This window comes from Phocoena phocoena, chromosome 9 (genome assembly GCF_963924675.1).
Source record: "Phocoena phocoena chromosome 9, mPhoPho1.1, whole genome shotgun sequence".
Taxonomy (NCBI): Eukaryota; Metazoa; Chordata; class Mammalia; order Artiodactyla; family Phocoenidae; genus Phocoena; species Phocoena phocoena.
The window spans coordinates 34,701,757-34,716,562 of NC_089227.1; the positions used below are offsets into that span (position 1 = coordinate 34,701,757).

Consider the following 14,806-nt stretch of genomic DNA (forward strand, 5'->3'; position numbering starts at 1 on the left):
ATTAAACTTAAAAACTTTTGCAAAGCAAAGGAAACCATTGACAAAATGAAAAGACAACTAACTGAATGGGAGAAAATATTTGCAAATGATATGACCAATAAGGAGTTAATATCCAACATATATAAATAGTTCATACAACTCAACATCAGAAAACCAAATAACCTGATTAAAAAATGGACAAAAGAACTGAATAGACATTTTTCCAAAGAGGACATGCAGATGGCCAACAAACACATGCAAAGATGCTCAACATCGCTAATCATCAGAGAAATACAAATGAAAATCACAATGAGATATCAGCTCACACCAGTCAGAATGGCTATCATCAGAAAGAACACAAATAACAACTGTTGGCAAGGATGTGGAGAAAAGGGGACTCGCACACACTGTTGATGGGAATGTAAATTAGTGCACCCAATGTGGAAAAGAGCATGAAGGTTTCTCAAAAAATTAAAAATACAACTACCATATGACCCAGCAATTTCACTCTTGGGTACACATCCCAAAACAACCAAAAACACTAATTCGAAAAGATATAGGCACCCCAATGTTCACAGCAGCATTATTTACAGCTGCCAAGATGCGGAAGCAACCTAAGGGTCCATCAACAGATGAATGGATAAAGAAGATGTAGGGTGTGTGTGTGTGTGTGTCTGTGTGTGTGTGTGTGTGTATGCACACAATGGAATACTACTGAGCCATAGAAAAGAATAAAGTTTTGTCATTTGCAGCAACATGGATGGACTTGTAGGGCATTATGCTAGGTGAAATAAGACAAGAGAAAGACAAATATTGTATGAATCACTTATATGAAAAAGCTAAAAAAATACAACAAACTAGTGAATATAACAAAAAAGAAGCAGACTCACAGATATAGAGAACAAACTAGTACTTACCAGTGGAGAGAGTGAAGGGGGGCAATTTAGAGGTAGGGGATTAAAAGGTACAGACTATTATGTACAAAATAAGCTACAATGATATATTGTATAACATAGGGAATATAGCCAGCATTTTATAATAACTACAAATAGAGTATAACCTTTAAAAATTGTGAATCACTATACTGTACACCTATAACATATAATATTGTACAAAAAATAAATTCTTTTATATAAATAACCACTTTAATATCTATAGAACTCTTAAAGTATTAATCTTTAGAAAAACTGTGTCCAGCACTCATCTAGGGATTATGGATAAGACAGAACCATTGGAACAATATTTTGAAGTGACTGGAATAGAAGCTGCTAAGCAGGCATTTAGCAAATTTGTTGAATGAAGAGAAGACATTTGAAATTGTTACAAGCAAATGAATGGGTGTTCAGAGTTCTTTGTGAAGCATGCTCCTTGAGGGACCAAGAGATAGAATTCATGCAGGTCCCTCACGGGTTTCCAATGCTTCTACTGTAGTGTATTACTCCCCCTTTCTTCTCTGATTTATTTATTAATTGTTTCATTCAGCCAGTATTACTTAATAGCTCTTCTCTGCCATGCTGTGTACTAGGCATTTGTGATTTAGGTTTGGGGTAGAAGGCCTTATGTTTCAGTATAAGTTCACTATGCTTTATCACACCTTAGTCTTTTAAGTCATGAATAGTAGAAAAGAGTAGCAGTGTGGTGGTATAGAAAGAGCATAGATTTTTTTTTTTTTTTTTTTTTTTTTTTTTTTTTGCGGTATGCGCACCTCTCACTGTTGTGGCCTCTCCCATTGTGGAGCACAGGCTCCGGACGCGCAGGCTCAGCGGCCATGGCTCACGGGCCTAGCCGCTCCGCGGCACGTGGGATCTTCCCGGATCAGGCACGAACCCGTGTCCCCTGCATCGGCAGGCGGACTCTCAACCACTGCGCCACCAGGGAAGCCCTAGAGCATAGATTTTAGAGCCACATCATGGCCCTTCCATATAGTAGTTCTGTGGCTTATACAGACCACTTAAGAAACAGCCATGATGTCTATAAAATTTATAATCTAGAACCGTCATGTAAGACCTTAATACAAATACCCATAATTATTTAATAAAATGATAACCTTAGAAATATATTTTAGGTGAACATAGAAGATATTTGAAATTATTTGAAGATTTTAAAAACTCTTGAGAAAAATCTGAATCATAACCTTCAATTATTTCAGAGATGAATGATAACTACAGGGAAGAAACAACTAATTATCTGTACTAATTTAGATATTCTATTATATTTTTAAAACTATGTTTAAAACTTATAGCAAACATGAAAATGTTTGGTTTGCCTGCAATTTTATTTTTGCCACAGAAAAAAACACATAATAGAGACCACAAAGGCAATATATATGCAAATTTAAAATTAGCAGCCATCTTATATCCTATTATAAATGGAGTTTCAGAGAGGCTTTCCTTACAAAGATACTTATCATAGTCCAGAAACAATTAAAAATTGAGAAAAAAGAAAAGGTACCATTTACTTTTCTCCCAACCTCTGTATTCTGCACCCAGGCACAGATGCCAGAAAGAGCTTTAGTTTCAATACTTAAAAAAAGGATTCTATTAAGAAGGATATGCTTATAAAATAATACTACATTAAAAATTATTTGGGAGTCTATCGCACTAGAGCCCCAAATTAGAAAGAAATTAATATATTTAGCTGGGCACTCTTTGCCTGCAAAAGACTTTACGAAGTATGATCTGTATACCTGCCACACAATCCCCCCCTCACGCTCTTGAGCCCACAGAGCAAGGTCATTTTATGGCTCCATGCTTTTCACACCACAGTCTATTCTCTCGGCCTAGTATGAATCCCCCTACTCCAATTCTTTTACCCCTTAAAAACTCCCACTCATCTTTGAATGCACAGGTTGAACAATACTTGATGAAGCCTTTCCCGAAACCCTTCAGGAAGAATTCATCATTTTATCCTCTCTATGTCTAAGGACATCTGTTCACCAGAACAATAAGTATCACTTCTATTAAGTTCCCTGAGAGCAAACTGGCTCTAAATTCCAAGTGCTCGCCATTGTTCCTGGCACATACTAAGTGTTCAATGAATATTTTTTGAATGAAAGACTTACTTTCTTGATTCTTCCTTACAAAGTTTACAAGTATTTCTAGTTATACACATTGAGCAGCAAGCAGACATGGTATAGTATAGTTAAAAACTGACAGAATTATTATAGTTTAAATCTGGTTCTTAAATAACTATGAATATTAAAAGTCACAATTTTACATTTCTGCAGCCTAGATGAATAATGCTGCTTCTCCTCTAATTAAGCCTGGATATGGTGACCACACGGGGAAGTTTAAAAAAGTTTTCTAAAATAAAGTGTCCACATTCCAGGCAAAGAGAAGGTGCCATTCTTGGGGACGTTCAAACACTTTCAGGAGCACTTGATTCACTTAACCATTTCAGTAAAAAATCAATAGTGTACACTTAATATCTGTTTTCACATTATTTAATGTAATTGTTGTGTTCAAAGGGGTTCTTTTAAAAAAATCTCATCTACCATTAACTTTGTCATGAGAGAACAAACAGATACAAAATATTAATTATCCTTCCCTGCTGTGAATGCATAATGCATTCTTATGTAAAGCAACAGTACCACAAATAGTATTGTGATAATAAAAAACTAGTAATTCTATGTTGCAGACCAATGACTATGATCACATGCTATGGTAAAGTTGAGAACTTAATGTGTGTATCATGTAAGCTACTAGGTCAACTTGGTAAACAGACAAATATTCATATGTGAGATAATGTAAAAATCTATTATCCCATTAGAGTTCCTTTAAAACATTAATACTGTTTTAAGTTGCAAAAAGAATTCATAATATTGAAACCCCTACAGTTTCTTAATATAGTTGTTTACTTTTACTGCTAATTAACGCAAGATATCTTCATAGACAACCTAAGTCAAAATAAATAAACTTATTTCACCTATTTTTCCTATAAATAGTAAAGATACATGTACTATAGAACATGTACATTTTTTTCAAAGTACAAATCTGAAATGTGAGTAGAATTTTCCTCAAATATCAAGACAATACATTTATTTTAATGTATATTCTTAAAAATAGCAATTTTCTATCATTTTTCTTGGGCCTGTTTTCAAATGAGAAATGACTCTCAAAGGAGAAATTGAAGTATGAATGATACACAGGACAACAGAAACCCATCAAACCTTTACTGACTAAAAAATTTTCTTATCTATTTCAGATGCGTTGTCAACAGGATTTTTCCCTTGGGAACTTATAACTGGCAAGTTAGCCAAAGAAAAGAATGCTTCAAAAATTTCTTATCATGCAGTTGTTTGCTTTTGCTTCAAATAAACAAAACATCCAAAATTCATGCAGTACCAATAGGTTAAAATCTCCTAAAATCTTGCAAGTGAGGCACATATTGACATAATCTTCTATTTTCCTTAAAACATAGACCTTTCCAAACACTGAACAAAATTTTAATTCCAGAGAATAAATGCCTTAAAAAACTATATCCAAAACAACAACTTTTAATTTATTGTATTTCTTGTTTCAACTAATTTTTAGAGCTCTTTAGAAAAATAGTAGCAATGTGTATACATTAATATACACTTTAATTACTGCCTGCATTTTCTGAAGAAACTGGCAACAACCAATTAATCAGTTGGTGTTTTAATGTGAGAAGGAAAATACACATATTACGATAGGGAAAAGTCACTTACTTAACCATGAAATGAGACTGCCTAGGCCAATGTTCCTTGGAACTAAGAATGCCAAGTGGTGCTGTGTGTAAAAATATGTGCAAAAAATTCTTTAGTCCAGTGAAGTTTGCGAAATATCTGTTCAAAAAAGTTAAATAGGTAGTAAAGGAATTCCCAGAGCGGTTAATATGCTAATGTCCATTCTAAATCACATCATATGTCATAATAGGCAGAATTTTCCAGACTACTTAATAATAAAATCTTTTTTTCCCTTTTTTTTTGGTAGAAAGAGGGGAACATTCCTGGCCATTGACTACAACTAGGTCTTGATGTACCTTTTTTTGGTACACATACTCCTTAAGTGGCTTTGTAGCAATATTCAGGTCCCTCAAACCAAACATTTTTTGGAGCTTTAATAGAATGACTCCTTTAGCTACTTTACCTTAGTTAGAAATTTACATTTCCCTTTTACATTTGGTGCTGTTTCATTTGTTTTCTAATTTTCCACTTTCAGAGAAAGAAGTACCAACCTGAACGCTTCAAGGTACTCAGTATCTCCCATGGGGGGATCAAGGCCACCTGTCCAGGCAATATTTATATTGTATCCTTCTCCAAGGCCTGTTCCAACCTAGGAAGAGAAAAACCACACCACAGTGGGTAGAGAAGAGCACAGGGAAGAAGCAAGAAGAGAGGAAAACAAACACATGGGAGCTCTTGAAATAAACATCAAACAACATGTCAAATCAGCCCAACTTTGCTTGACAACCAGTGCTCTGGGTTATGCACTTGTTCTGCACTGGTTCTTGGTCCCGTGGGACAATTCAGTAATCTCGTGTAATTTAAAACACCAGCAAAGGACAAGAAAATTAGGGGTAATCATGCAATGCAATTACCTGAAAGATACAAATAAAAGTGGGGCTCTAAAGAAATAAACCGAACCTCATTTGGGGCTCCACTGCCAGGGAAAAAGTTCCCTTCATCATAGCGATGGAGTGAAATATACAGGATGCTGGGGTCAGCATAAAAGGCCTGCTGTGTACCATTTCCATGGTGAACATCCTACAGGGGGGAAAAAAAAAAAACCAGATGACAAATACAGTCGTGTCTCACTCTGTGTGGAGACAACTTTTCTAATTTCTAGTTCCCTGTCTTTCTACCCCACCCTCCTTCTCATTCGCTGTCTTGTATGTCCCTCTTTCTTTCTCCTGTTCAGCTTGCTTCCACACCACCCCCTTTACTTCCTGAACTTTCAGGCAAATTACCCTTTAATGCACTCATTTTTTAAACTGGCTTCTAAAAATCAGGAAACCACAGCAAACATGCCCTGGAGACTCCAGATGAGCAGTCATTGAGAAAGCCCAGTCCTTTGGTACAATTAGATATTTATACACCGGCCCTTTGTACTCTTTACTTCAGTGATGGAATCTCGCATCCTGTTTTATGGAGGAATTTTATGACTTATTAACTGCCAACAGTTCATAACCCCTTAGGCTTAATTAACTAGCCTCATTGGCCTCTGAAGAAAGACTAATGTTTAAACTACAAACTAGTATTTTGCAGAAGGATCTATGGCTTACAGAGCATTTTCGCAATTCTTGACAGAACACTAAACATACGTGTATGCATTGATTTGCCAAGTCCCACCATTAAGGTCAAAGGCTTTGCAACCAGCTGAGTAAATTGGCTTTCTTGAAGCGTTCAATTCAGTTAGCAGTCCCTCAGCAGTTAGAATGACTTCAAAAGAGATGCCAGATGCAAAAAGGACTTTATACTTTATTTTGGTAAAATCGTGAAGGCAAGAGTCAAAGACACAGGAGCGTGAGCTCATTAGCTATTAAATCATTTGGGCCAAAGCAGAAAGATGGCATGGGCTTTTATGCAATCTTGTCCAATCTGCCTAATTTTAATATTATATTATGGCTCTCTTCCCAGCCTCCTTCTTCCTATTTTTTCTTTCTCCACACCACTCCCCCTTCCCACAGGAAAATAAAGGGGCCTGTTTCATTAAAATGAAAGAAAAAAAATTCTTAGGACATTTGTATTTGATAATGATTCAAGACTTAATAGTTCTTTTTTTCTAATTGTTTTATGATATAAACATGCTGGAATTGATAAAAGATATAGGAAAAATAAAACCAATAGCATTTTAAAAAAATCCTTACTAAAGACCCCAAGTGTCAAGAGTCTCAGTTAATATGGTTCCTAATAGCTTCTGAACAAGATAAATGACTCATAAAAGTGAATAACCTATATATTTGTATTTAATATAATATTACTGCTACATGTGTAACATTTATAGTTTCAGGTTCTGTTATAAAAAAGTATTGGTCACTTGTAACTACTTACTTACACTGTATTTTATATGAGTAAGAATCACACTATTTTCAACAATGATTCCTACAATTTTTGAGTCAGGTACAATATTAAATATCTTACATAGATTATTTAACACTTATATGAGGTATATGATATTATTGCTGATTTAAAAGGTAAATAGACTGAGACTTGGAGAGCTTCAGTTATTTTTCAAGACAGCGTCTTGAATCCACTTCTCACTCCAAAGGCCAAACTCATAACCATTATGCTGTTAACTTACACTTACATTCATTATCTCTTTGATCTTCTTAGCAAACCTATGAAGTGAGACTGGTGGTCATTATTGCTCCTTATTGAGGTTTATATAACTTGTCTCCACTTCAACCTCCAGCCCAGAACTCCCTCACTAGACACCACCAAAACCTCCTTTTGGTGGGTTCTAAAAGTAGTGAGCTTGCTATCCACAGTGTAGACATACACTAATCTTCCCCCCTTTTACATAGTACACATGTCCAAAATCAATTAAGGAATCATAAAATATTTGGAAAGAAAGGCATCTTTCCAGAAACTTGTACTGACTAAAGGCATACACACACATCAGGAAAAAAAATAGCTTACTGAAAAATATATATATTAATTCCTGGATTTCTGAACATTTAAAGGAAAGGAAGGAGGAAATAGCAAAACTTGTCCTTTATGAGAACAAAAATGATACAATTTAACCCACAATGTCTTGAATTTGCTACTGGATACCTAGAGGATGGACAAACAAAATACTTTGAAAAATAACAGTGATAGAATGTTTGCATTGCTACTACAGGATAGAATTTTTAGTCAGCGTTGTAAGAAAAATTTTTTGCTGGGCCTAGATACATCCACAGTTTGCAAACCAGAAAAATATTGCCTTGATGTTGTAAAGGTTTATCTAAGAAGGTCAAATAAAAGATCATTTGTCTTAGATATAAAATAATATGTTCTTCAAAAATGTGTTGGGTGCTTATTGTTGCACAAATTTCAGAATAAGAAATATACTCTTGCCCACAGCACAATAAGGTTTCAACAGACATTATTCATTAAAATTCACAAACCCATTCTAAAAATACTCGGATAATTCTTGATTCCATATTTATATTCACAAAGCATTTAGAGATAAAGGTAAGTCCAAATGTGCCTTTTGTTTTGGGCAACAACTTATAATCTTGAGAGTATTTTTCCAGTTTCTCTGAAAATATAAATACAAACTACTTACTGGTCAGATATCATCTGAGGATTTTTTCTCCACAGCAACAAATATATACTAGATCAATATAAGACAATTATTGGTGATTATGAGGACTTACTATAGTAAGGAAATGAACCAAATCATGAACAGCCTCAAAATAGATCTTGTATCTAAGATTTGCTGGGAAATACTGAAAAATAATTTCGCTATTTTGCTGGTTAACGACATACTGTGAAAATTTATTCTATACAAGGATTTAGAGCCAACATGTTTTCACTACAATGTTAAAATAGCTCTGAATAAATTATATATTCTATCAACTAATGTTATCACTTATAATTATTTAGTACGGGCACTTGCGACAATCCTTTGGTCAAGTTTGGTGCTTGACCAAAAATGGAATTGCCTAAAATCTATGGACATTTGAAGTGTCTTTTTTTTTTTTTTAATGAAAATAGCCTAAAATATATTATTTTCAACTGAAGGTCACATTACATAAAAGCTACCTGAGTCATTCAGGCAAATCCTACTTCTAGGACAGGTTCACGCCCTGAACACAACGGCCAGTCTCTTGCAAGCTGAAAAGCAAGTGCACCTGCTCTCTTTCCTCACCAATCTGCGTATCTTTGGAATCTTCCCCAGAAGGAGAACTGGAATGAATAAGCTCCACAGATCAACTAGAATCATTCCTGCCTAAAATACTCAACGCCTCTGATATTTGGCTGTGGCTTCAAATAGGGGGTGAATTAGAGCTCTCTGTTACTAGGCATCTAAAAAATGTGGAATCTAGCTGCTCAAACAATGGAGTAGCTCTGCCTTCTGTTGGCCTAGGAATTGATGGAGCTGGTTCATACCATTTAGCTAAAGTTAGTGACTTTGTATATGCAGGAATGAAGTTCTTCTGCCACTGAAGAACCTTCACTTTTCTTCTGTTAACTTGCAGAACAGACCTGTCAGCCAGGGAGAACGGATGTCTCAGCGCCACGTGGCACTTTAAAACTTCCTTCTCGGCAGCTGGAAGAAACAGGGGAATTTCCTCAAAGTATCCCTGCAGCTGCAGAATTTGGAAGACTTGAAAGTAAGAATATGCGGGCTGGTGGTGATCTCAGAGGCAACCCTTTGGACAGAACTTCATATGTTTAGAGAATATAAAACAAAAACTTCTCTTTTACTATAGCCTGTTGGGAAATCAGTATCCTTTACGTGGGATAATGGAGCAAATTCATAATCAAAGGCCAGTAAGCTTACAGGACACTCCTAATAGCTACCAAGCAACTTAATTTATAAATCATATCAAATTACATCCAACAATCTTTTATTCTTATATTCATGTACAAAAACAAAACCTTACACACAAATCCTCTGAGGTACAAAATATTCATCTATCACAAGCCAGGCATTTTAGCCTTCAAGTCTCTTGTACAATTCATTGCTTTAGAGTTTGGATGTCACAAATGTGCTTTTAAAGAGCCTCTTAACAGTTATTATCTTCATAGTAGAGGAGATTCCTCAGAAAGTAATACTAAAAAATTCTTAAGGATAGGGTGACAGTTTAACAATCTCCTTCCTGAATAATTGTGACAAATTTAGAAAGCATAGAAAAATTTTCCCACAATCCTTGGTCTTCGTCTGCTACCTTTCTTCAAGTTTTTTGCTTATCTTTCGAGCAAAACTTAAGAGTTCTAGAAACATATTAAATATTTTTTAAATTTACCATCTTATAAATCATGCAAGCCAATGATTATTAATTATTTAAAACGTCATTTTGTATATACATGGGAAAATAGGTACTGATGTTCTCCTTTTTGTAAAATTTTAAGACCTTGCTGCTGTAGTATATCTAGGCCTTCAACACGTTTCTTTAATGTTGAACTATGACCTATACTGAAACATAAGCATGTTTGGAAAATACATGGGAAGTTGGGTTTCAATACTCTCAGCACCAAAGAACTTGCAGAAAGGCTACACTACAGGATGTGGAAAATAACCATTCCTACCAAACAGTACAAATGGTTATCAGTCTTTCATTCCTTTTATCTTCATTTTAACTTGACTAAGTATTTCTTCACATGGCTTGGTTTGTGCTCTCTCAACCCTTCGGTGTGCCTGCTTAACTGAATCGGAGGGCGGGACAGGGAGGCCACGACTTCCCAATAAGATTTAATTATGAGTGCAGATATGAACAAGATTTAGACTATTAAGGCTTGCACTTCAAAAAAAACTTTTAACATATTTTGCCTTTAAATCTTTTATCACCTGCAAAAATTAATTAAGTGCAGATGTAGCAGGTTAGCTTTGGATGCCAGGGTTCATTTCCTGTCTATGCTTTGTCAGACAACCTATTACACCTCCTCGTGAACTGGAGGCAAACCGAAAACGGGGCTCATAAATCACCAGTCAGCTCTCTTTCGCCCTTTCCTGGGTTGGTCCTTTTGTATGGGGCAGATCTCCAGCTCATTATTCACAAATATACTATAGACAACCTGCCAAGTGTCATCTGCATTTAAACAAACCATTTGTTAAACTAATTATAACTCCATTGTGTAAGAATGCATCATGTTAAAATGCAAGACTAATCTAATGCCTCTGACTTTTAATCACTCAGGGTTCCTGCCGGGAGTCATCCCAAACTGGCATACATGATCTGAGATCTTTTCAGAAAAAATGACATGCTGACTTGTTTTAATAATACCACTGTTGCACAACAAGCAATATGATTGCTAACCAGGGGAAGTGGCCAATTGGTTACCAAAGCAACAGCATTCTTTCCAGCACATCTGACTATTTAAAGTCTATATTCTGCAGGGAAAAGTAAATTCAGGTTCTGTTGGGTTATTTTAACTGTGGAAGTATCAATTCATTTAAGCATCATAAAAGTTGCCCTGATCTGCGCCTTCTTCTCATTAAATTGCAGTTAACACCATGAAAGTGAAACGCGAATGTTTATGGTTTCAGAACTGCAATCCTGAATTTAATGAGTTTCCACATTCAAAGGAAACACACCCTTCAGTTGTTTGCAAGTGCGAAAAGCAAGGCAACCTAACAGAGAAATACAAATACACTCCCTTTTATCTAGAGTCACTGAAAATGCAGCTCTGGCCAGGAATACATACCAGATCTACAATCAATATCTTGCTTATATTTAGTTGGTCTCTCAAGTATTTGGCGGTAATTGCAACTGAATTAAAAAAGCAGAACCCCCTGCGGAATAGAGAAGAACAGAGAAATAAGAAAGCAAATCAGCCAGGAAAACCATTATAAATAATGTTCAGAGCATTTTTTAAAATGCTATATGATCTCTGAAGCCATAAATCTGCTTCTGGGAGTACCTCGCAAGATTTCTCAGTCCATCTGCTAACAATTAGAGGCTTCAGAAACATGCACGGGGCAGGTGACCGCCAGGAACCGTGGCGCTTGGAGATGGGCAACAGTCCCTGGTACTTACATGGCTGTGGATTCTTCAGCGTGATGGCCTGGGGGCCTCACAACAGCAAATCCATTCTGTAAGAACAAGACAGATTTTCATTGATCAGATAGGAGAGGCTTGCTTGGATCGCCATGTACTACAGAGCATCAGGCACACACAAAAAGACTGAAATCTGTAAGAGACTTCAGAGCTTGTTTTCTTGCCCCCATTACCATTTCACAGAATGAACAGAAACAATACATATGATCACATTTTCTCAGATCATGTCTCAAAAAGAAGGCTCCCACAGAGCCAGGGGAAGAACGGGGATTTGGGAGTTGTACCTAGCTGGCAAATGTGTACATCAGCTGTTATACTAGCATGATTCATTTTCAAGAACAACTTATTTTATGACACCAGCATCCTAGAGAGGGAGAACAAATTCATTTTTGGTGCAGGTTTGGGTCAAAGTTCGGAAAGACCACGGAGGATCCAAAGTGAAAATTCTTTAGCTGGATTTCCTCAATGATTATTTCTACTCCAACGTCAGCAAAATGATATATTTACACTCACACACTCACATACACACAAAAGAAACCCAGAAAGGTGAAAAAGAGAACAATGGAAAGCCCATATTTCTTCCAGTCTATAAATTTAGCTTGGATGACTGCCAAGACTTGCAACTTTATTGGATTCCCTAAGTCAATTTCTAGCCCACGTTCTGGAATTTTATAAAAATTCCAGGGCTGAGTAGCAATCAGATCTATCCATGATCAAGGAATGCCTTAACCTCCAGATTAGTTGGAATGCATCACGGAAAGCTGAAGTAACTCCAGCATGAAGGCAGGGAACTATAAATCCTTGCAAAGCCAGCATGCTCAGAAAAGCTGGGCTGCTTGACGTGAAAAAAGAAATCATTTATCAGATGGCTCACACCACCTTTCACTTAACTATGATACAAGTAACATGGCTCACGACACAATGTTTCTTTAATATACAATCCTAAAACTTTTGAAATAATTTTAATATACCCCAGGGATATTTTTTCCCAGATCTTACCACAAGCATAAAGATAGTCTCAAGAAAAATAACCTATTCCCAACGGCTGTAAATATACATAAATTTTTCTAGAACATAATGGTAATTAACACACAATGAGTTAATTTGCTATATATTTTGATGGGCATATACATAATGATAATCCCAGAAGCAAATTAGAAGTCAATCACACAATACCAATTACAAATCTAGGAATAATGATAAACATACTCCCTATGCTTGTTCTCAAGCAAGTTACTATCTCTGTGGCTATAAAAGATTAATATAAAAGAAACTATTAATGAACAACACAAGACAGTAGAGAGTGCAATTTTAAGATTGTGGAGTGAAACTCTAGAGTGCTACATGACTTCTGAGAATGGAGAATTCTGTAAAGATTAGATATGTGCGAAATGTTTTACTGCAAAAACAGTAGTTAGGGTGAAAATAACAACCAATATAACACAAAGCAAGATAATTAGCATGTAACAAAATTTTACAATTAGATTAACAATACTAATGATCTTTTATAATTCAATTAAAAATACTACGATTTGTGTATTAAAGGGCATGACTAGACAATACAAAGAAGAAAACATCCAGTAATCAATAACTATAAGAAAAAATATTCACCTTAATTAGTAATCAAATACAAGCAGATGAAAATCCCAATGGGAAGCCATTTTTCCACTTAGGACAATAAAACTTTTAAAAATATTCCATGCTGACAATGGAGGGGTGCCTATATACTGATAAATGATGTCTGCAGGAGGATAACTTATTATAGTCTTTCTGGAAAATAATCTACCTCTATACATTTAGAGCCTCTATAAAACATTTACCCTTTGAACTAGTAATCTACTTAAAAGATTTTTGCTCTAAAGGTGTTATTGTATAGACAAGTATTTATGTAAAAGATAATGTTTTATTTACAATAGGAAAAATGGGAATGATCTAAGTTGGTTAATATTAGGAGAATGGTTAAATGAAATATGGTACATCTATACCATAGAATATTAGAGAGCCATTAAAATTTTGTTATAAATATTTAGTGGAACAGTAAAGACTTAGCAATTTACAAGTACTGGTGTTGAAAATAATACATACAGCATGATATATCTGAGTGATAGTATTATGTGGATTATATTTAATTTATAATTTCAAGTATTTTCCAAATGGTTTTACAACAAACGTCAATTATTTCAGAGTGAAAAAATACTATAAAACAAAGAAAGTTGAGAGGTAAATTTTAAAGGGTCTTACAAGAAGAGCTGTGTTCATAAAGGTGAAAAAGGAATTAAATGGTACTCTGGGCAGGGGGAAAAGCATAAACATGGCTCAGAGAAAAAGAGTTTTAGAAAGTATTATGTACAGAAAATGAACCTGAATAGAGTTCATGTTAAGGAAAAAAAATGGAAGTGAAATAGCACAGGTAACTAGCTAGATTATAGAAGACAAAAAGCCAAATAGAATTTAATTCCATCTTCTTCTTTTCTCTTATGGCCAAATTCCTTGAACAAAAGGTCTGCCTTTCACTTTACAGTTGTCTTCAGTCACCTCTACCACTTTGCTCAACTACTTGATTTTAGATCGAAAATTATCTTCTTGCCAATAACAAATATTTTCTTAGTTATCATGATCCACCCAAACATTCCAATGTGTTCTCAGGAATGGCAAACTCCCCTACATTTTCCAAGTCTCTTCTGAGGGGCCCCTGCCTTTCCTTAGTTGAAACCTGGCAAGGCTGCTTCTCCCATAATATGCTCAGGTGGTAGTTATTTCCTCTCTCACATCTCACCAACCTGCCTGCAGCAGAAGATGGAGCTTGTGTTCTCCTTTCTCATGGCTGCTTTGAGACCATGAAGCCCACTGCACCAATCCTCCACAACACTTTCTTGTAAAAAAGGATTAGATCACCCAGAAAGAGAGAAGATAGAACACAATTAAGATGACTGAGTCCTGGGGTAGTCCAGCTCTCTTTCCCTCCTGTTGGACTAGAGGAGTTGTTAGTCCTCCTAGAATCTATCACCTGTGGTTAGGATACCATCCCCTCCTACTTTTCCACTATCATTTATGTTTTCCTCACTAACATATTAAATTCGTATTAAAATTCCCAATTATATACATTTCATCAAGATTTAAATAGGCTCAAGTTCCTGCCATCTTGAAAATAAAATTA

The 14,806-nt window shown here is 35.6% G+C and overlaps 1 protein-coding gene across 1 annotated transcript in view; it reads right to left on the minus strand.

Moving 5' to 3' along the window:
* HDAC9 (histone deacetylase 9) overlaps positions 1 to 14,806 on the minus strand; it is a 580,466-nt gene that overhangs the window by 195,551 nt on the left and 370,109 nt on the right. Inside the window, exons 18-21 of the mRNA XM_065883429.1 lie at positions 11,629 to 11,684; positions 11,297 to 11,384; positions 5,585 to 5,704; positions 5,176 to 5,273 (exon numbers count right to left, since the gene is read on the minus strand). Of these exons, the coding sequence (XP_065739501.1) occupies positions 5,176 to 5,273; positions 5,585 to 5,704; positions 11,297 to 11,384; positions 11,629 to 11,684 (362 nt within the window). The remainder of the gene's footprint in view (positions 1 to 5,175; positions 5,274 to 5,584; positions 5,705 to 11,296; positions 11,385 to 11,628; positions 11,685 to 14,806) is intronic.